The sequence below is a fragment of the Periophthalmus magnuspinnatus genome, chromosome 3 (genome assembly GCF_009829125.3).
Source record: "Periophthalmus magnuspinnatus isolate fPerMag1 chromosome 3, fPerMag1.2.pri, whole genome shotgun sequence".
NCBI lineage: Eukaryota > Metazoa > Chordata > Actinopteri > Gobiiformes > Gobiidae > Periophthalmus > Periophthalmus magnuspinnatus.
In genome coordinates, this window is record NC_047128.1 from 23,391,628 (window position 1) to 23,414,499 (window position 22,872).

General features: G+C 39.4%; 1 protein-coding gene across 1 annotated transcript in view; it reads right to left on the bottom strand.

Annotated features, from left to right (window-relative positions):
- mtss1lb (MTSS I-BAR domain containing 2b) overlaps nucleotides 1–16,030 on the bottom strand; it is a 78,343-nt gene extending 62,313 nt beyond the window's left edge. Inside the window, exon 1 of the mRNA XM_033989270.2 lies at nucleotides 15,610–16,030. Within this exon, the coding sequence (XP_033845161.1) occupies nucleotides 15,610–15,696 (87 nt within the window). The 5' untranslated portion in view covers nucleotides 15,697–16,030. The remainder of the gene's footprint in view (nucleotides 1–15,609) is intronic.
- Between the last annotated feature and the right edge of the window lie 6,842 nt (nucleotides 16,031–22,872).

Consider the following 22,872-nt stretch of genomic DNA (forward strand, 5'->3'; position numbering starts at 1 on the left):
CGCATAACTGTAGATGAATGTTGATAGTGAGTCTAAAAAAAAATCACACTAGTTGATAATGATCTAGTTGGATATTTTTTCCCCTAAAAGACAAAAACCATGTATTGTCGTATGTCTGCTTGGCTTCTAAGCGTGCATTTCTCTTTACCACAGTGACCAGAGTGGGGCTGTGATTACAGACTTGAAAAGCCAGTGGCCGAGGGGTGTATGTGGTGTGAGAGGAGAGAGAGGGATGGAGTGTGAAAAAGCTTAGGCATTCTACACGATTACATCACCACTTCCTGTGTCAGAGAGAACTGCAATAGGCACGCATGATTACCCCTATGCACACCACAGCCACCAGCGCTGCAAATATATCATGGATTGGACACTGAGGAACAAAATATCAAGCTACTAAGAAATTAAAGAGAAAACATATTATGCACAACTGACCGCTATCTGAACTTCTAACCTTAGTGATATTGATTTCTCATAAAAAAAACATTCCTGGGGTTTTATTTGGTTTCATTCGTGTATTTTTAAGACATTCTTTTTTGTTTAGGTCATTGTCTGAACTGATAGAATGCTGCAATGTCAACCCTCAACTATATGCCACTGGAATTCAGGAGCAGTTGTTTTGAAAGTCCTTACAACTTCGCTAGACTAGAACTAATAACTGTTGAATTGTCTTCAAAAAGAAGGTGAGGAGGGGGGAATTCAGTCTCTGCATTTGACCCATCCTTCACTAGTGGCACTGGAGCAGCCTGTCAGGACCAGTGAGCGCTGAGGAACACATGTCCTTGATCTTGAGCTTGGTTTGGTCAGGACGGCCTTAACCTGTGTATGGTTTGGGTTGATGGGGGAAACCAGAGGAAACCAGACTCGAGGAAATCCACATAGACAAGGGGAGGACATGCAAATTCCGCACCGAAAAGGCCGGTCGGAAGCTTTTTGCTCTGAAGCTAGCCACTCAGCCGCTATGCCTATTAGCATCGTGTTGCAAAAATAACAGTACTGCTATTTGCCATTTTAACATGCTTTGATTTCCTTTCTTGCCAGCAGAAGGTGTCAGGCTCCAAATCTAATCTAACAAATCTAAATTCTCAGTGAAACAAATCCAAAATTCTTGTGAAACTAAACGCTAGGTCCTCAATACTTAAACTGCATTTAAATAATATGTATCTATATATTAGTGACATTTTGCTGATTAACTGTGCTGGTATTTGCCTTTTTTTTGTTTTTTTTTTACTTTTTTTTACGTTGTACTTCCCACTGTTGCTAGGAGAACAATTCAGAGAAGGCGTCAGGTAACTTAACATGAAAACTACATTCAAAAACAAGTATTTATGTGTTAGTAACATATTACCTGTGCTGCTTTTTTCCTTTTCAACTTGGTTCACTTCACACTGTTGCCAGCAGAGGGTGTCAGGCTCTACTCTAATTCACCTCATCCATATTCTTTGATAAACTAAAGGTCAGGTGCTCATATACAACACTTACAATATACTTTTTTTCAAGTTATACTGCATGAAATACCAATACAAGGGCATTCAAAAGTTATTACAGTCACTTTCACCTTCACCTTTGATTTCTTTCCTCCTCTCGCTCCCTCCCTTCCTCTTCTCTCTCTCCTTCCCTCCCTTCCTTCCTCTGTTCTTTCCTCCCACTTGTCTGAGGACAAAGCCAGTTTGAGTCGGTGAAAAGTGAAGCTGTGTGGCACAACATTAAAGCCACAATAAATCACCTGCACTAAACAGTCCTGGTGAGGAGTGCAGAGTTGAAGTGGGGTTGGTTTGTGAAAGAAAACAGGTCAAAACATAAAAACATACACCGGATTTACATACTGACAAGGTAAAATTAGACGTGACCTGGATATCTTGCTATTGTACTGCTAAACACTATTCTTATTTTAATGCAGCCCACATAATAATTAACTCATTCACTCCACCACAAAGGCGTTGGTCCATACACTGTAAACTTAAAAATGTACAGTGAGCTAATAAGATTTAGGAGGATAGAAATCAAAACCACTAAAAACATTCACTCAACTAATAACTTCTGACTCCAGTAACATATTTGTGACTATATTTGTGTTTAAGGTTTTTATTTATTTAATGTTTTTTTGTGTTTTAAGTTTAATTGTTTTTTGTTTTTTTTCATTCCATTCCGGTAAATTACTTTGAGTAATTATAAGTTAAGAAAATCCGATTATCCCACAAAGGGTTAATTCTGGAAAGCAAAAGGTGTGCGTGATACCTGGGTGCTAGTACTACGACAATAACTTGGTTTGGGATTCCTAAATCATCTGAATAAGAAGAAATCTTTGATTTATTTTTTTTATTTTTTATTTTTTATCCAAACAATCCCATATACGTTTCATTCTGTAAACCAAAAGGTGTGCATGATACGTGAGAACTATGCCCTTAGTAAAGCAATCGCATCTCCAAAGAGACAAGCAGGTGGCAGACCCCCCATCAGACTTGCAGCCCAGTAACTTTCTATAGTACTCTCATAGGACCCATCAGACACTAGACTGGCATCTTTAAATGGTACACAGTCCTATTAATACTGTAGATATTGCAACCAATATGAGTGCTTCTTTAATGGATACCACATAATGCTCACAATGAAGGTCACATATTGTTCTTCTTTGATTTATAGATAATTTATGTTTGTTTCCCTATTGATCAAGTGCACATCTATCCACTCTACAGCACCCTCCTATCCACCCCTCCTCCTCCCCAGTTCATCACACCACATTGACCAGTATTTGCCTTCTCCTTGTGTATAATCCAGGATCTCATTCCCTCTTGACTGCTTTGCCCTACTTCTCACCAACCCCCCTGTCCAGCACCAACCATCACACCAGGACTGTACCAGAGCCTCACTCACGCTCCCTCCTTCTCTCCCTCCCTCCCTCCCTCCCTCTCTCCCGCTCTCACTCTCTCACTACAGTGGGATGAGGAGCTTACTGTCCCCTCTCCATTCTTTTGTTACCTTTGTTTGCCCCACAGCAAGACAGAAAAACAGAGGAAATCCAACAGTAGCGCGCGGGGCGGAGGCAGGAGGATCGGAGAGGATTAGCCTGCTTCTGGGTTGGGACATCCAGCCAATTTGAATGGGACAAGACAAATGTTAGCACCAGAACAATGGGAGATGGTTGGAATGGAAGTAGCCTATAAATCTCATGAAGTGTTTGGTAATAACTAGGGTGTATTTTATCAAGGTTATTATGGAAATTGAGTACAGCCTATGGAGAAAATGAGTGTATATGGTTTATATTCACAAGTCCCAAAGAGAGTATGAGACCTTCACATGTATTGTTCTAACAGATATAAGCCTGGAGATACTGTACATGCTATAGTGAATGTAGTCATTTACTCTATGTAGGGCACCAATAGTAGCTTTGTTCTATTTAACTGTTTTTGTTCAGATGATTTGATGGGATTGGATGTCAGGGATCAGTACATTACACGATTTAGAAGCATTTAAAATCAATACATTGTTCAGTAATTGAGTCAATAAATGAAAGTTGAATGTGACTGTAAATAAAGATGAGAGATATGGTGAAAAATCTTTGTAACACTGAAATGAAAAGGAAAGTTTTGCAGAAATACACACAAAAAAGTAATTGTTTCCAAAAATGTAATGATAAATATATATTTTTATGGGCTTGCCAGTGGTGTAGTGGTTTAAGGCGTTGTACATGTGATTACTACTTCAGTGTTGTGTCGCCTCCCAATCATGACCGTTTGCCGAAAGTCTCTACCCTCTCTCCCTCTCCGTTTTACACTAGAATCAAGCCTTTGGGCCCGAAAAAAAAAAGAAAGACAAATACACACTACTCCAACTGAAAATGTATGTAATGTTTAAATGTTTACCCCCACCCTATCCTGGATGAGCCACCCTCTATTGTTTGTCTTGAGTGGACTCTGGCTCTGCAGACTTGAACTCTACATGCAGATGGACTAGTGTCAGTTGCGGACACATCTGCAGTTTGTCCTTCTTGGTTCAGTCTTGTTTCAGTCCTGGTTTTGTTCTGGTTCAGTCCTGGTTCAGTTCTGTATCAGTCCTGATTCAGTTCTGTATCTGTTCTGGTTCAGTTCTGTATCTGTCCTGGTTCAGTCTTGGTTCAGTCCTGGTTTTGTTCTGGTTCAGTCCTGGTTCAGTTCTGTATCTGTTCTGGTTCAGTTCTGTATCTGTCCTGGTTCAGTCTTGGTTCAGTCCTGGTTTTGTTCTGGTTCAGTCCTGGTTCAGTTCTGTACCTGTCCTGGTTCAGTTCTGTATCAGTCCTGATTCAGTTCTGTATCTGTTCTGGTTCAGTTCTGTATCAGTCCTGATTCAGTTCTGTATCTGTTCTGGTTCAGTTCTGTATCTGTCCTGGTTCAGTCTTGGTTCAGTCCTGGTTTTGTCCTGGCTCAGTCCTGGTTCAGTCTTGGTTCAGTCCTGGTTTTGTTATGGTTCAGTCTTGGTTCAGTCCTGGTTTTGTTCTGCAAGGTGACTGCTGTTTAGATTCTGGCTCTACAAAACATAACTTTAATTTAATTTTATTTGCAACCAACACCACTTGAATACAAGCTGTGGTGCACATTGGATATGAAGTCAAAACTGTTTATAAATGAAATGCTAAAAACTTTCCAACTATTAAGATGTATTTATATATTAGATTTATTTATGAGCATTTGTGAATCAGAATTCCCTTCATCTCAGAATACTATACAAACTACAGAATATGTGTGTCAATAATAACAAATGCTATCCCACTTTTTATCTCTTCTGCATCTGAGCCAGACCCATCACTGCATTACCAGATTGATTTTTTTTTTTTCTTTTTTGCGTCTGTGTTGTTAATGGCTGACAAACAAAGCCCAGACAGGAGGAGGCCTGACTTTGCAGCCTTTTCCCACCACAAATCAGCTGACATCGTAGCTCATTCAGAGCAATCAATTTTGTTATCAAGAATCTCCATTATAACAAGGACAACTGTTTAGCACTGCCTGAAAATGACTTGAAAATGCATGCACTGTACAGTACGTTGGAGAGGATGGCAACGGGGGCACATGCAGATTCGGAGAGTGGATGGATGCATAATTGATGAAGAGTAGGAGCTAATTCCAATCTAAACTCATGGGGAAGAGGGGGGACAGGAAGCCAGCTGCATAGAAGGATGGTTTAAGACTTAAGGCTTCTGGTAACGTAATAAAAGATCTACAAACAATATGGCCGCCCGGAGCAGTTAGCTGGTAAATGGATAATCAGATGCAGTAACAGAGCTTGGAAGTACAGTAAGTGGACAGTGATAAATAAATACAGCTCCAGTTGTTGGTCCTATTATTTTAAATGTGATTAGTGTGGGTAATGACCAACTGGACTGAGTCATATACTGTGCAGAAACAACAGCTGAATAGGTTGTGTTCAAGATTTTAGAGTGACTATGGTGTCAAATTGAGCTGGATGACTGGTCAGAATTCTATGTTTAACTGTCAGATTACAAATTTGTTGACCTGGTTTACGGTTATCTCTGTAATAACTAAGCATATCCACATGAAACAAAAACTGGCACTAGCACTGTCTTTAAAGGTCCCGTATATGCTATTTTGTGATCTATGTTGTTTGCTCAAAAACATACCCGGAGATGTGTTTTGTTTTATTGACATGTTTAACACACAAAGCCTACATAGTTAGGCTGAGTTATTCTCTCACAAGGTAGAACAGAGCATTTTGAGCTTTCAAGGTGTAGACAGACTAATAATAAAGGGTTATGCAAACAAGTGTGAATGAAACACAACCCAGATAACAGCAATATAACATAGGACCGAAACATAAGTGGCGCCATTATTGAAACCAAAATTGTTGTCAGCTGAAAGGACTTAAGTCTTAAGAGAAATATGACAAGTTTGTGGAGCCAATCCCTAAAAAATAACAATAAAGTTCAACGTTTGTGGATGATAAGTCTGGGTGTTTCTTTCAAAAACAGTGAATCTGACATAGAGTTACACAGACCCCAACTTTCCATTTGAAATTATGTCATTATCAGATTTTAGAACATGAACGCAAACTGCTGCGCAAGAAGTTCTCAACTAGACCTTGATTTAGTCACCTCTTCTTTATAATTCAAGAAATCACCAGGACAGTTGATCATAATTTTTGGAGCATGCCATAAGCTAGGTGTGTAAGAATAAGTTTACCATCTTTTATACTCACAAATACAGCACTGTCACCTCATAGCAAGACAGTACCAGACTGTGTGGGGCCTTTCTATGTGCGGTTCTCGTGTGGGTTTTCTATGGGCCACCCGTTTTCACCCATTAATCTAAAACAAATGCTTTGAAAACCATCACTACTAACTTTTATATAATTCCTTTCAATTAGAATCCACGACTCCAAAATTGAAACAAACAAGATCACAACAAACAGAAGCTCCAAAATGCCTAGCCCCTAAGAGAGTAAGGAATATTTATACGATGACCAGTAAACCTAATTCCATTCCACAGTAGTAAAAAGTCCTCTGTGGCTAGCAGAAAAAGCTAAGCAAACACAAGCTGCTCATTAAGGCTCTCGCCAAAACATAAAAACAGCAACATTAAGTCTTTGAGAAATGAGGTTACTGCCACAAGCTAACCTTCCTCTTTCAGTGGCTCGGTTACGACTAAATTAAGATATCATGACATCATTAGTATTCAGGCTATGCGGGGTATGTATTATTAGCATATACTTCATCCATATTAACAAAGAAGTTACTGATTCAGTTCTCCTGCATTTCTGTTCCTGTCTATGTCTTCCTTAATAATATAAAGGCTCCACCTGCTTTAACCTTTAACCACGTTAGACGCATTGAGATAGAAACAATGGAATGAAAGCATTTTATGAATTTCAACAAAGCATTTTTTTTTAATACAGCAAAAAACTTCAGTAGAAACCAGCTCTCAAAGTTTCAGTTCAGTTTGTAGAGCGTTCCAAGGAGTAGGAGCAGCATAACTAAAGACTCGCTTCCCCAAATCAGTCCATACTTAAGGGAAAAACAAATGATAAATGTCATGTGAAGACAGGGCATAGTGGCTTTCGACTCTGTGCAAAACGGGCCATATATAGAAAGTAAGCACGGCCACGATTAGTATAACTCTGACCACTCAGAGAGGGCCCCTTAGCCCTGGCATACAGTTCATAATGATGAGTGCACCAACCACAACTTGTCTTAATGCACAGTGATAAATGGTATTCTTGCAAAGATGTTACAAGAAAATCACAGGTGTTTTATTGCTGAAAAATACCTTGAAAAACATACAATCTACAGGTGAGCAAATGCGCCTCTCCACATATCGCAATATCATTTTTACATTCCCTCTGCCAACAAAGCTTGCTTGTTGACTCATAATGTGCAATGTGTTTCTTTTCGTACATACCACTGCAGGACTTTTCATAGTGCAGGTGTGCAAGTTAGACCACATGGGCATAAGTGAAAACATCTGTAACTTTGACCTAAGCACTTTAAGGTGTCCGGCTGTGACTAATGCTACACATGGGCTTTCCTTAAATATAAAGCATGCACATAGCAAGGTACTCCTGACCTGGTTCAAGCGTGTCGGACTGGTTATTCCAATGGCAGTGAATAATTTGAGGAATGCAGAAGACAAATTTCCATATATAATCCAAGCTTTCTTAGGAAAAATTAAAGCCTTGGTATAGCATACAGATGGAACATTGACTCTAAAGTATTTTCAGTGGGTGAGTTAAGGTTAGTTTACTATGACAAACCAAGGCTGTTTAGGTAACTCGACCACATAGGAGTGTTAATGTTGGACTTTGCATGGACAAATAACATTCAAAATAAAGCAGTTTGATAATAATAAGTTTAGTTTTCTCTAATCAGGCAACCAAAATTCTATTAAAATTAGCAAACTTTAGTAAATTGAGCTGAAAGTTTAACTGAGGCTTATGATTTCATGACAAGTGTTTTTAATTTAAAATATAGACAGTCACCATTCAGCTGGAATTGCACTACCAACTCATGGCAAAAGGACCTGACCACTCTATCCAATGATGCTCATCCCGGGGGCAGGATTTGAACCGCAAACCTATGGATCAGAGGGCAAGCACGCTACCAACTTAGCTACTTCAAACCCCAACAATGCAGGAATTCCCAAATGCACAAATGAAACAAAACACTACTGTCTTTATCAACAATATAACATGATTAAAAGTTCAAACTAACTTTCCAAACCAATGCAAAGATGCCCATAAGTTTTTTCAAAGCCAAAGTCTCTTGTGTAGCTGCATCTGAACTTAATCCTCTTGCAGTAGCTCATGTTTGGAGTTGAACAAGAGTTTATTGATTTGCCACATCAGTGCTTTGTGAGCCCGTGGTCTGTTCATAATGATGAGTGTTGTACAGTGATGAGAAGGCTTTGACAGGCCTCACAATGGCTGCAGTGACAGGAGGAGGCTTGGCTTGGCTCTGCTCCCAGCTCCCTTCGCTGACCACTGTTCCACCATTCAGTCAGAGTGGGAGTCCCAACGAGCCCCCGGAATGAGCACGCTAACACACTAACAAAAATATAAATACACATACGAGCTGCTAGCCACTGCAAATCAGACAAGTTATGAACATTTGTATATAGAAATACGCTGGAATAAGAGTGGACACAGGAATATAAACAGTACAACTTTGGGTCAGAAAAACAAAGCTCATGCAAACAATGTGAAATGTTATTCACCCAGTACTATTGGTCAGTACTACTGGAAAAAACAAAACATGCAAGCGCCACTTAGATGCATGCAAATAACCCTTGCGGTGCTTTCTGTGTTTTGATGAGTTGGCAGAATATAAGATGAATGGAATAAATATAGCATCAGTGTTTAGAGCACGGTGTCATGTGTTTTAAAAGCAATACTTCAACCGTAGTATCTTTAAATACTGAATATCACTCTTTATAGGATTTATTAGACTGCATTTATCGTTATTCAAATTTGTATTCATGAGCGTATACATCATTTATACTTACCTTGGTATTTCCTTTGTAATACTAAAAGTTGTGCAGTTGAACAAAATGACGTTTCAACACTTTTGGATCTCACAAAATGTCATCCCCTACAGCTTGACCTATTCATGTTCTACTTTTCATTTCAACTGATCATAATTCTTTGCACATAGGTCACGATTATTACTATCAACTCAGTAAATGATAGATAGAACAATCATTTTTAGTGTAAATATTTGTCGTGGGTACTTTCTTTGTACTATTGGGTTGCTTTTTGGTACTACAATAACATTTAAGGGTTGTAAAGGGTTGAATTAATAACTTTTATGACTCATTAAACATAAAAACTAGGAACTGAAGTTTCATTTCTGCTATTTATTTGTTGAGGTTTTCTAGCAATATTGTACAATGAGAAAAGGTTTTACTGTTTTTTTTCCTGCTTTAGGGTTATTGTGACTGTGGCAAAAAGTACTTTCAGTATTATCAATCATCTGCTAGATTTTCCTCAGCAGTAAATTGTACTTCAAAATTTGTTATCATGACAGGCCTACTTGTACATGCCATTAGCTAGAAGAAGTGCATTGTTTGTATAACGTTCAAGATCACCATATCGTGTAGACAAACCAGTGTCATCCTGATCAAGAGCGCTATAGCTGGAAATTGCAATTTGACAGGGAAATCAGACCCAAGGAGAACATGCAAACTCTACACAAAAGATCCAGTCACAGAATAAAACCCGAGACTATCGATTTAAGAATGCTAAACGCTGTGCCATTGTACTACCGGCATGACAAAATCCAGTCTTATTGCATTTACAAATATTTGCAGGGGTTCTCGTGTAAAGAGATGGACTACGTAGCCAACTTACTTCCACTTACTCCTTTCTGTTGATGTTTATTTAATTAGGAAATGCTTGGCTTTCCAATCGACCAAACATTCCCATAAACGGCTTCCTGACAGTGAGTGAGCGCGGACTCTGATACGGACACGTAAATCATGAGACAATAATGTTATGATTAATGAAAACTCCATGTGCATAAAAGGTTTGCCATGCTTTGTGCTATATCCAGTGTAAATCTTGGCCTTGAGCTGCGAATATAAGCAAAACAGATGTGTATATGAGCAGCAAAGCACAGTCTGGGATCTCAACATAAGACAGAACCAAGATAGATGTCCATTAGAATCTCAAACATTAATTTGACATTTACTGGAAACACTGGCAACAACGTCAAGCTGATCTTAAGGTGCAATATGAAAGTTTTCCAGCGGGAGTTCCATCACCTAGAATGTTGCATAGTATGACAACGATGATTAAACATATCTACCTTAAATTTATGCAAGTACAGCTGTTTTTATTCTTCAAAAATACCTTAAAAATAAATGTGTACACTGAAATAGTTTGCCTCTCTACAGATCTGACCTGTAAATTAGTCTGCAGTAAAGTTTGCGCACCTTTAAGCTTTCTGAAGACTACTCTGAAAACAACCAAACAATAGTAGTCATAATTTAGATGTAAAGAAAGATCTTTAGACATTTATTTTGTTTTTGCGTGCACCTAGATTAGATTAGACTAGATTAGATTTATTAAAGATTGACTTGGCAGGAGACAACATTACATGCAAACCCTGAACTGTGCCGCCAATCACAACATCAGAAAAAGATTAAACATTTCCATAAAAGCATTTTAAATAAGCCTATACAAAATGTAATAATAAAACACAAGAAAACTGTTTAAGAACCTGCTCGTGGCCATCTGGTTTAAACAAATGCAGACAAAGCGTGAAAGTTCATATTCAATCAAAATTTTCGTTCAGCTCAGGTGTAATGCTGAAACGTAGAGGTCTTTTTTAATACAAAGAACGACAAAAGAGCTGCTTGCACTAAACAAAACTAAATGGAATCCAGTGCTTCATGGCCTCAGGTTAACGTTGACATTGTTGCAACTCTCAGAAAAACTGAAGCCTTAAACCACACAATACATTGGGATCTTCAAAACTGTTTATTCAGCCTGGAGTTCTCCTTTATTTATTACTAGGCATTACTTCATTTCTTGCACTAGAGCCAACAAAGCCACCCAAATATAAAATATGCTGGTGCCAATTTTGTAGTATAAAAATGTCTATATAGTATTTTCACAAGCAAGATCCTCAAATGTTTAACCTGGTATTTTAAAATACTTAAAGTCCCAGCATATATCTTACCTAATCATAACACAGATTCAATTTGAACAAACTACAGTTTATTTTAATATTCTTTTTCCAGACCAAGGTTTAGTTTGATTTCATGCCTGACAGTTTCGACTGCTCACTAGCGGTCTTTCTCAAAGTGGTCACGTGATGTTACTGTGTCGTGTCCGGTCACCTGATTTAAACAGGTTTTGGTGAAGGCGGGACGGCAGCGTTTGCCCCAGTGATCTTTGTGCCGTTCTAGTCTATAATGTGGACTGGGACAGAGCAAACGTCATTGGAGCAGAGGACAATAAACATCATCGCTGGATTAAGGAGGCAACCTAAATACGGAAACGTGCCCACGGGACTTTAAACCGGGACGAGGGGGCTTTTTTACACTCACACACCTGGGGTACAGTCTTGAAGAAGCTGGCACTGTCATCCTTCCTCCAGCGGTAGGAAGACAGTGTCAAAACTTGTTTAAATTAGCTGACCGGACATGGCGTAGCAACATCACGTGACCACTCTGAGGAAGACTGCTAGTGGGCAGTCGAAAAAATCAGGTATGAAAACAAACTAAACCTTGGTGTGGAAAAATAATCTACTAAAATAAATTAACAGAAGACCCGATGAACCTCATTGAACTACTCTACAGCTTAGAAGAGAGTTAGAGTATAGCAATGTCATACAAAACCAACAAAACACCAAAACCAAACCACCGAAACTACTACTGTGACCCCAAAACATTTTCTTTGCAAACCAAGCCTATACATCAATACTACAACTCTACTATTGCATTGGTCTAGATACTGTATACAAGTTGCTGACCGTGAATATGACCTCAGCATTTCACCACATTAGCCCTGGGTGACCTGTGCGCTACACTGAATAAGTGAATAATGCACTAAAGTTCACCGACTGCCCCCAGGGATCACATTGGCAGTCGTCTGCTCCCTCACTTCCTGAACACAAACCCAGACTGCTCTAGTTTTAACGGCAAATACTAGACATACAGTATCAATAATGTACGGGCGGAGTTACATTGTATGCGAGATGATGTAGAAGCAGTTTTGAAGATATGCAAAATTAGAGGAAGTTTATTTTGCTTAAGCGCAATCACAAAGATGCAGAGAGATAAGAAAAGCTGTGTAGCAAAAATGATATTATAGTGTTCATTATTCATTATAAGTGAATATTTCTGCACTCGTGTGAATCATCTTATAATACATCCACAGCGTTCTACATTAGGGCTGTGTAATTGCATTTAATCACAATTATTACAGTCCGTGATTACAACAATAATATTGAGGAAAACTCTGAAATGTTCTTTGTGTTTGCATGTGTTTCAAAGTGTGGAAAAGTTGCCCATTGGTTAGAAATTTCCACATAATAGTGCTATTTTGGGTGAGATACTAGGGCTGCACAAAATATTGCAATTGAATCTAAATCATAATATCAGTTATCGCAATCACCAAATCAGCAAAGAACTAAATATTTGTATTTAAAAGGCCCATACAATACAAAATTGACTTGTGAGATTGACCTCATGTTACAGCGTTACTTCCTCAATAATATGCCTAGAGTTGTGTTTTGTTTCATTCACATATGTTTTTATTATTATTAGTGTGTCTTCATCACCAAAGCTCTCTGTTCTAACTTATGTCATGAAGCAGTTTTCAACTTAACAGCTACCTTTTATCTTTGTTCAGTAGAGATTGGCAATTCCAGGGCTGAAATGATTCAAAATTATTCTATTGAAGGTGTATACAATTTAAAAACATAGAAGACCACTTCTTGTATTACCACATGACATCACAAGGTGGAACAGAGCGTTTTCAGCTTGAGAGAAAAACTCATTTTGATGTTACTTTAAAAAAAAGTATTGTAACTGTAGTTCTGAAATTTAGAGGACTGAAATATTACTTTGTCATTTCATATTCCAGTCTTTTCTCACTTGTTAATGCTCCTGGGTGTTTAAAATGTGCACTTTACTTTTAAACATAGAGTGCAAATCTCGCAATACTAAATCACTAATATTTTTTATTTTTTTCCAAAATTGTGCAGCTACTAAATGTTTTGTTCTCTTTATTTGTAACACGCTGATGCACTGCCCTCTTTTTGTGAGAATAATTGCTTGAATATTGTGATTTCCATTATTGATGTATTACATTTTCCATAATCAAGAGGCGTACTGCAATATTTGAACATCAACCAAGACATTTATAGACTTAAATATTTTGCTCATTTTTGATGGATTACCAAAAATATAATGGCTACTGGAATAATTCCCTGAATTATTTATATTCATTTTACCAATGATCATTTTCTCTATTTCGGCTTGATATTTTGTTTCTAAATCTTAATATTGTGTAAACTGAACAATATGTTCATCAGTTGAAAGCAGCTATAGTCGAATGGGAGCAGGGTGTTAGGTCTGACAGAATCTCTGGGTGGAGCATGCAGAGAAGCAGCAGAGGAAGGGACAACCTGCAGACAGGGTCAAGGATCACAGTGAAGCAGAGAGGGAGGAAGAGGAAGAAAAAGTGCCGTTTTAAACACTTTTCCCTGCTGACAAGAGCAATAGCCTTGATTTGTGAACATGATGTGAAAGTGTGAAGCTTGGTTCACTTTTCCTTATAATACAAAAGTTAGTATACAAGTTATTATTATTACTAAACATGTACATAATTGGGGAAAGAAAAGCAAATTATTATATTAAATATAGACTTAATTAAACAGTTTAACAGCCAGTAATACTGTAGTATGCTGATCATTTATTTAATGACGGCACACCTACCTATAGCAAACGCTGTTATCGTTATTTTGGATATTATGTTAATAGTAGCAATTATTTAACAATTACTCAATGTGGAAACCATGAAGGGGATAGGCTTTTTAGGTTTTCATGAAGCCAAGGCAAAACTAACTTAATCCAGCTATTCCATCTCATATTCCTCATGATGTCATGTACAGCCAGCTTTGAGAACAAAGGAGTTTGTCCACAGCAAACAGTCGGTTTGGAGGTCCTGAATTACAAACTTAAGTGCAAGCGCAATAAGCGACCTCGTTCAAAGCTTTAGTCCTTAACAGTCAGTAATTTAGTCTATACAGTGTGTACAGGGAGAATGGACTTATATATGGAGACAGAGCAGTGGTACCTCCCTCACATCCATGTGCACAGCCTGTTGTGCAGCAGTGCTGTGTCATAGGTGCTCATGTTGCTATGCAACCATGAATGGATGATGTTCATGCCTGTTGTCATGTTGAAACCAGGCAGAATTCAGCTGGATATCAACTTATTTTGAACTACAAATTAGAATATCCCTCCATAATTGTAAGCTTTGATACTTACACACACGTTCTTGGAAAGCATTGGCCCATAGTCAATGTCTTCACTGATCAGAGCTCAGTGTGTAACCAAAGAGGAATAAATAATAAACTGCCTGCTTTATAAATCCACTGAACAGTATACACTGTAGCAGTGGCATCAATGTCCTCTGCCTGCATCCTGAATGGGCGGGTAATGGTCAGCAGAGAGTGAGGGTGACTGACAGGAGCTCCCAGGACAAAAAGCTCCAAAACTCCTCTGACTGACCGACAGCCCACTGCACAGACAGACCGGTGCAGCCCACAGGGGCACGCCGATGCTGGGTATGTGACGGCTGTGCGCCTTCTCACGCCTTCATGTGCTGCTCCAGATCAGCCTGACACTAAATCAATGACGCGGCACTCTCATGGAGACGCGCCGCGTCCCTGTGCACAGCAGAGGCGTAAAGCAGGGGCTCAGTGTGCACTAGTCATGTCTACACAGCAGCGTACACGCAGGCTTTGTCCAGCACAACAGAGAGCTGAATGATGGCGACAATGATCATGACGACGACATGTAGCATCTCAATCAGTCCTGCCCTCACCCGCAGGGCCAGGCCATTTAACGGAATGTCCGCCGCCTTTAAACGCACTTCAGGTCTGTTACAATAGGCACAGAGAGGCAGCGGCTCTGAATGAGTCACCTCACAGCCCTATTATGTGCCTCATGTTCGCTTGGCCACTCACTTGGCCGATTCACTGGGAGTCTAACATAGTGCTTTATTTATAGGATATTTAGGGTAATAAGAATAGCACACTGCATGAGGACATGCGTTTGTGTCCAAACGTACATTTAGCCTACACATGCGTAAAGCAACATCTCTGTGTTGAACGTGAGAATGATTCGCATCAGATACACGGGCACTGGGAAAGTGGACACATAGAAGCCCGAGTTAATTGTGCAGAGAGTGAAAGGAGAAGGTGTATCACATAAGAGCACCGGGCCGCCGCATTACTGTGCCATGACTATTTACACAGTGGACTGAACATACAAGCCATGCACACAGCAGGCTTTGCTTTTACAGGACAACAGACTGCAACATTAACGTGATATTTGACTTAACCTAGTGGCGTGTACCTGGTGGTGCATGATCGATCTGACAGTCGCGTTTATTTACCTTCATGTCGTTGACAATCGCCTGGAACAGACCCCCAAGGGCCCCGCATTCCTTCTCCACGGTCTCCATGTTCGCCAAATCCACCATTCTCTGCTATTTAGAGGCGCGCTGAGTGCGCGCACCCAACACCCAGAAGAAATAAATGCAAAACGTATTTCCAAAAAGCCTCGCTCCTCGATCCTTGTCTTGGCCGAGAGGAATGAAAGGATGCGGCGAGCGGAGAGGAAAGTGTGACGGAGAGATGCCGAGAGAGAGGGCTGCCGCTGCAGTGTGGGACAGGGGAGATGGGCTGCGAGTCTCTGGGTCAGTCAGGCGGAGCAGAGACGTGCAGATGGTACCGGTTCGACTACGCTCATCTTGGCGCAGCTAGCGGTACGCGGAGTCACCGCTGTGTGAACGCAGCGCAGGGCAAGGATCTCAGTGCGCGTGTGTATGTGCCAGGGTCTGTGTGCTCTCCTGTACACGGGGCTATAGGAACGCTGTGATTGGCGTAGAGGCGGTGGGCTCCGCGGTGCAGGGAGAACAGCCAGTAATACGATCCATGCAAGTGAGTCAAAAAGGAGGCTGGGCAACCGCGGAGCCGCTGTCACATGGTCGTACGCACGGTCCGAGTGGCACAGTCATGTATGCGCACACGATATATGCACCACCAGGAAAAACTACTGGGGATAAAGTGTCAAGTAGATTTACAAACCACACCAGTGTTTAACACGAATGCAGTGGGTGACATGGGCTTTCACCTTCACATGACGCACAGAGCCAATAAACGCCATCCATAGTCACATTTGTTTTACTATGAAACGTAGATTTTAATCAAACATGATAATGAAGGGCATGTTTACATGTTATGTGCAGTCACAGTCAGAAACCTGACCCTGTAAGTAGCCTAAATGATGAGTCAAAGGTCAGAGGTCAGAGTCTTGGGATATTCTTGTGGTCACAGATGGAGTTAGGTTCTGGGAAATAAGACAGCTGAGGACAGAACATCTATAGATTTTTATTGCCTCAGAGCCTGTGACACATAAACGTGAGCTACATGTCATACGCTATGTGTCTCAATTAGGACGTAAAACAGAAAAGATGTCTGTGTGACCCCTCAGTCGTCCAGGTATGATGTATAGCAAAAGAAAAATTAAATTATATCAACTTGACAAAAGTTTTTGTGTAAAAAACTTTCTTGACAAATGGATAGACCAGATAGTTTAATGATTAACTCATTAATCCATTACATAATCACTCCAAAAATTGTGATTTCTTTTTTTCAGTCTTGTACCTCAAAATTTATAAAACTCAGTCTAGCAGTTGGGCAAAGTCTCTCTTCCAATATCCTGTCATGATCCAACCTTTTCACAAATGCACTGACTATACCACTCATCACCTCTGCAATATCTTCCATCCAATTCTATTCACAACGTGTTAACCACAGTGAGCTATTATAAGCAAAAATGTACTCTTTCCACTTTAAGCTATCTCCTTCCTGGGCCCGTCTGGCAGCTCGGTAGGTACAGAACTATAAATGTATGAATGCCACCTGCACGCCCCATGTGTTCCTGTTTTTTGAGTCGGCTGCTCTTCTCATATGACCTTGAAAAGAGGAAAGCCACATTAGATATCAAATAACCTATTACATTCTCGTCTCAACCCTAGATCCTTCCTGCGTGTTAAATGTATACTTCGTCTGATCAATATCCAACCATCAAAACGGCCAAGAACATGTTAAAACGTTGGTAAATTCTCTTTTTCCCACGGGGCTCTTGCTGAAAATGATCCTGTTGATGGTAAACATGCTCCAAACGAGTGGTGAAAACAGGCTTGTATTAACAGCTGTGAATGGGAGAGTGACAGATTCCAGACAGGTGAAATCCATTGGACAAGGCGTTGCGATGCATTCCGAGCACTGATGCTGGCCAAGTTGAAAGGTCCCATTCACATAGTTTTGTATGTTTGGATGGGAGTGATCTGCTTCTGTGGTCTGCTGGAAGGAAAATATTTGCTTGGTAATAAATGAATCTTAATTAGGGCAGAAACGTATTAGGGTTTATTAAAACATGTGGGTGTTTGGACTTCTAGTGCTGGTAGATTGAAGTATATGGCAGTTACAAAAAGATAGGAATTACTGAAGTATGTTAACATTCTGCAAGATGAATGGCCCAGCAATGGTTTGGATTCAGAACTATTACAGAACAACATTGTGGTTTAGGTGAAGTCAAAGGTGAAGTTCATAAGCGAACCAAAACAAACATGGTTACAACAACAGATGTACTTCTGTCTGGTCGAATCTGATTGGTTTAAGCATCACAACAGCGGAACAAGACGAAAAAAAGACGAAAAAAATCAAACTTGTGTAACTTCAGCCTATTTTAGCAGAAAAAAGTAACTACAAAAGCGCTATGTGCATTTGTGGACAGGCAAAAATCAGTGCTTTTCTCTCAACTGGTTAGATAAGTATTAATTGAGCAGTTACTGGGTCTGAATAAAGCTATTTGTTCATTATGAATTTTGTTCTTTGTCTTTGTTCATGTTTTATTAACATTCATATTTAATATTTAGGGGCGACAGTAGCTCAGTTGGTAGAGCGTTTGTTCACTGATCCAAAGGCTGGTGGTTTGAATCCTGCTCTCGACATAAAACATCATCGGTTGAGCGGTCAAGTCCACTGACTCACAGGCTGGCGGTACAATTCCAGGTCCCACGAATGAATATTGTCATCGTGTCCTTGGGCAAGACACAAACTACATCACCCCCAGTGTCTGCATACACTGGTGTATGAATGTGTGAATGGGTGAGTGGTTCCTTGATGTAAAGTGCTTTGGGAACCTTGAAGCTGGAAAAGCGCTATATAAAAAAAATTTGACCATTTACAATTTTATTAAGACTATTAAAAATTGTAGTTTATATATCGATAAATAAATATTGTTTTGTTTTTTTATCTGCAGATGTATAAATTTGTAGAGTAGTTCAAACTAGGGTGGAGCAAAGATAATGATAACAAGATAAATATTTATAACAGTAAATGAGTTTCTATGCATTCTAGTATCGGTATCAGATCAATATCGCATTATTTGCTATAGCATTACTTGGAATCGGATCGAAACAAAAATCACTGTTATCTGTAGTGTTTTTGTTTGTAATATTGGCGTTTTGTGTTTTAAAAAGATGCAGCGGATTAGGTGAATCACGCAGTCGTTTTTAGATGTCCTAAAAAGATAGAAAGGAATGACTCAGATTGATAATGACTTTTATATAATGGAGCTGTGGTTTCATGCAGAGGGTGTAGGAAGCTTTGTGGTTATGATGAATATTATAAAGGGCCATGTAATGTCAGATCGGCCCACCACTGTTTATGTAGCCATTTACTGCATTGCATCACCTCATACAATGGAATAAAAGCTGCTTCTATGATGCAACCGTAACACATAAAGGGTTTGTGTTTTGAAAGAGATTACAGGAAAAAATGGAAGAAAGATGGTCTTGTGTATCAGAGCCAAAATGTTATATTGAATTGCTTAGATCAGATAGTTGAGTGTCATTATGAGGAACAACTTGGAAAAAAGCCAGTCAATCATGTAATGAAAATGTATGTAGACACAATTCAAGAGGTGGGTAGAGTACTTAAACATTGTACTCAAAAGTAGCATTAAAATACTCTAGTAGAAGTACAAGTAGTGGTTCAAGAAATGACTGAAGTAAGATTTTAAAAGTATTTGGGGAAACTACTACTCAATTGACTGGAGATAATGTAATTTGAAGGACAAAATAGTGCACAAAATCTGGTATTTTCAAAGATAAAATAAAAAAAAGAGAAAAACTGAATCATATCTGAAGACGAAGCTTGTATTGAAATGTGTACCACTCCTTCCTCAACCAATCCAATTTGGCACACGTAAGCTAAATCACTGACAGTACTATATATATGTAATGTTTAAATACCTGCTTTCCCAACCAAGCAGCAGTATTTTCCTGGCTTGGCATAAGCTTTGGTGTCCTGACCGATAAACAAGCAATTCTCTCTGTCTCATTAAACATAAATGCTTTGCCAATATTAGTCCATTTTGTTTCACTTTTCCCCTATTGACGTAGTTGTTATTCGTTTCAGATTGTTCCTTTCCAGACATAATAATTACAACAAACACTACCACTTTCTTTGCAATGCATACTAGTGAGACCTGACTAACCGAATAAGTCTAGAAGTTTTAGGTGTAGCATCTTGTTCATCTTCTCTATAAAGGAGCCATATAAAACGATGATTTTTATTTTAAATGTTATAAGTATGACATATCTCTGTCCCCTGGTATGAAGTAAACATGTTCAAATCAAATATAGCTTTTACTAATAACAATTGTAATGTTAATTTATTCTTGTTGTCTCGTTGTTCATGTTATAGTTTGGTGTTTCAGGACTCAAGAGTGAGTTTCTCTTAGGTGTTGCCAGTTTCAAAGCTGAACTCCAGTTAGTTTAAACCTCTGGACCCTCCCTGATCTGTATCCTCACTACCTAAATCCCAGCACCTACAGCCAATTATAATCAGCTAGCACATCCTCTGCAGCTCAGTGAGTGAATTAACAGAAAGGAATGACAAAAAAGGTATATGCGTCCTCTACATGTAAGCATCTTTTTAAACCAGTAAGCGTGCAGGTTACAGTTCCTTTAAAAATGTGTTGATATTGCACTCTGAACATTTTGAAAGTCACTGGGCGAGTTCAAAGTTCAGCGTCGCATAGTTCTGGTGCCTAAAATCTGACGACTAAGCATCTGTGGAGAGAAACAGCAGAACAGAAAGCAGATATCAGCAGACATGTCTTCTCCAAAATGTCTGGAGTTACCCTGGGCTGGGATGTACTCTGAAGTGTGGGGTCATTAATGCTGAGGAGTCCCATGGGCGCCGTTCTTTGAGGGAGGAACTGAAATGACTTACACAATTAGGTTTAGCTGTTACATTGCACATTACAGCTGATGACAATGGAGTTACTTACAGTGCCGTTGTTGCCTTTACCATGACAGTAAAACAATAATGCATCAGTTTTATATAACGCTTTTCCAGATGCTCAGTTGCTTTACCATTTGATGCATTATTCATTCACTCCATACTTGGTGGTGCTACGTTACTATTCTACCCACAGCTGCCCAGGGCCACACTGACTGAAACGAGGCTGCCAATCTGCACCATCGAACCCTCCACCCACAACCACACACCACACACCACATTCATACTAGTTAAAACTCAGCTCAAGTCTTCGAAAGTTGTGAAATCTACTTATAAACTCCCCCAGATTGTTACGGCAACTAGATGCTCCTGTGGTGAAGACTCCCGGATTTCAGCTGGTGGCTACCTCTCCTGAAAACCTTCCAATTCTCCTTGGAACAATAACCTCTATTGTTTCTGCATTTAGATTTGAGTCTATTTTTGGGTCCAACACTGCTTAGCCTTTACAGCGGTATGCATAACGTGAGGACTAAGCATGGACCACCGCGAACCACTTAGTTCTGTTTATTTTCACATTCTTACGACAAAATTATCTACAGCGGCTTTGAGAACACACAACAAATCAAGCAAAATCTAGGATGTAGCTACTGTTACTTCATCACTCATGGCCTAAGATGACCCATGTCTACAAATCGTACCATTCTGATGTCTAAGTGTGTATCAGAATGGGATTAATGTGCAGCTGAACCAGTGCACCGCTTCTTATACAGTCTCCCAACGCCATCACCACTGCACCTAATTCCGCTAATCCTCCATCAATGTCACTGCCATTATCTCATTCCTATATGCGTCGAGTAAGTCCGATATCGCATTGTTAAAGAGTAGCTATTTCATGCTTGACAGGTGGTGGGTTTCTCAAAAGGAAACCGACAGACCCAAATTGTCAGCGCACCTCTCGCTCTCCTGTACGGCAGAGGAGAATGTGGGTCTTTGCTTTGCCTACAGCCATCAGCAACAATCAGTTCTGCCCCAGTTACTGACGCGGTTCACCCACTGAACACATTGCTTACGTCACTATGGAGACGAGATCACATCCAAAAACTGACGAGGTGTCAGGCGGCAAAGGCGTGGTGGTAGCATTTACGATTCACGGTAATAATGCGTTAGGGTCTTAGCCTGTGCCGTGGTTGTGAACAGAGGTGGGTGAGGTACTCAGTTTTGTAACTTAAGTAAAAGTACAGAAACAGGTACAGGTAAAACATTATTCAAGTAAAAGTAAAAGTATTACATGAAAAAAATCTACTTAAGTAAAAGTATTTACGTACCCGTTTAAAAATGTACTTTAAGAGTAAAAAGTAAAAGTATTTCACCAAGGTGTTGTTCATTTGTGTAAATGTAGTGATATTGATGAAACAAATGATACCGATTTTGATCAACAGTTGCAGTACGAATCAATTTCTTCATTTTTCTTTTTTTGTATTTATTTGTGTTTGCTCAAAGATTTAAAAAATTGAACTCAAAAACTTTGGTCAGGATGTTACTGCGAACATGGTAAAAATAACCCCTCAAATCATATGAAAAGTACTTTTTATTTTTCAGACATATAGTCGAGTAGAAAGTACAGATACCTGCTCTCAAATGTAGTGAAGTAAAAGTAAAAAATATCCACGGTAAAATGTACTTGACTAAAGTACAGACACCTAAAAATTCTACTTAAGTACAGTAGACTAGAGGTGGGGAATATCTTGAAACTTTCATTGTGGTTAAACCAAAATCTTGTGCGATATCAGAAGCTAAGCAGTGTTGGACCTGGTTAGTACTTCGATGGGAGACCGCTGGGAATACCAGGTGCTACAAAAACAAAATGTCTATTTTTGTTCAGGTTATTGCTCCCATTTTGTTAAACTGTTTTATTAAAGACCCTGTACTTTTTTCTCCCCATGCATTTGAAAAAAATTTTTATTGCCCAAGCATAGAGACTAAACCTCTTTGTCAAAGCACAATTTTGTCTGATATTGGAAGTCCAGTGGGTTGCACAGAGGGGCAGCAGCGGCATATACTGTCATTGTGTCCTTAGGCAAGACACTTCACCCACCTTGCTTTGTTTAAATGTGTATGTTTTGGTAGTGGTCAGATGGAGCAGATTAACAGCCTTGTTTCTGTCAGTGTACTTCTCATAGACTATGGCCTTAACCACAAATCTTAAACAGATTTCTTCTGTGTTTTTATTGCTGATCATCAAACATTCTCTTCAGCCTTATAATTTTTATGCTACACTTCTATAATACGTAGTTGGTCTTTTACTTATTTGTGTCACTTTGAGGGCTTAAAACAGTGAA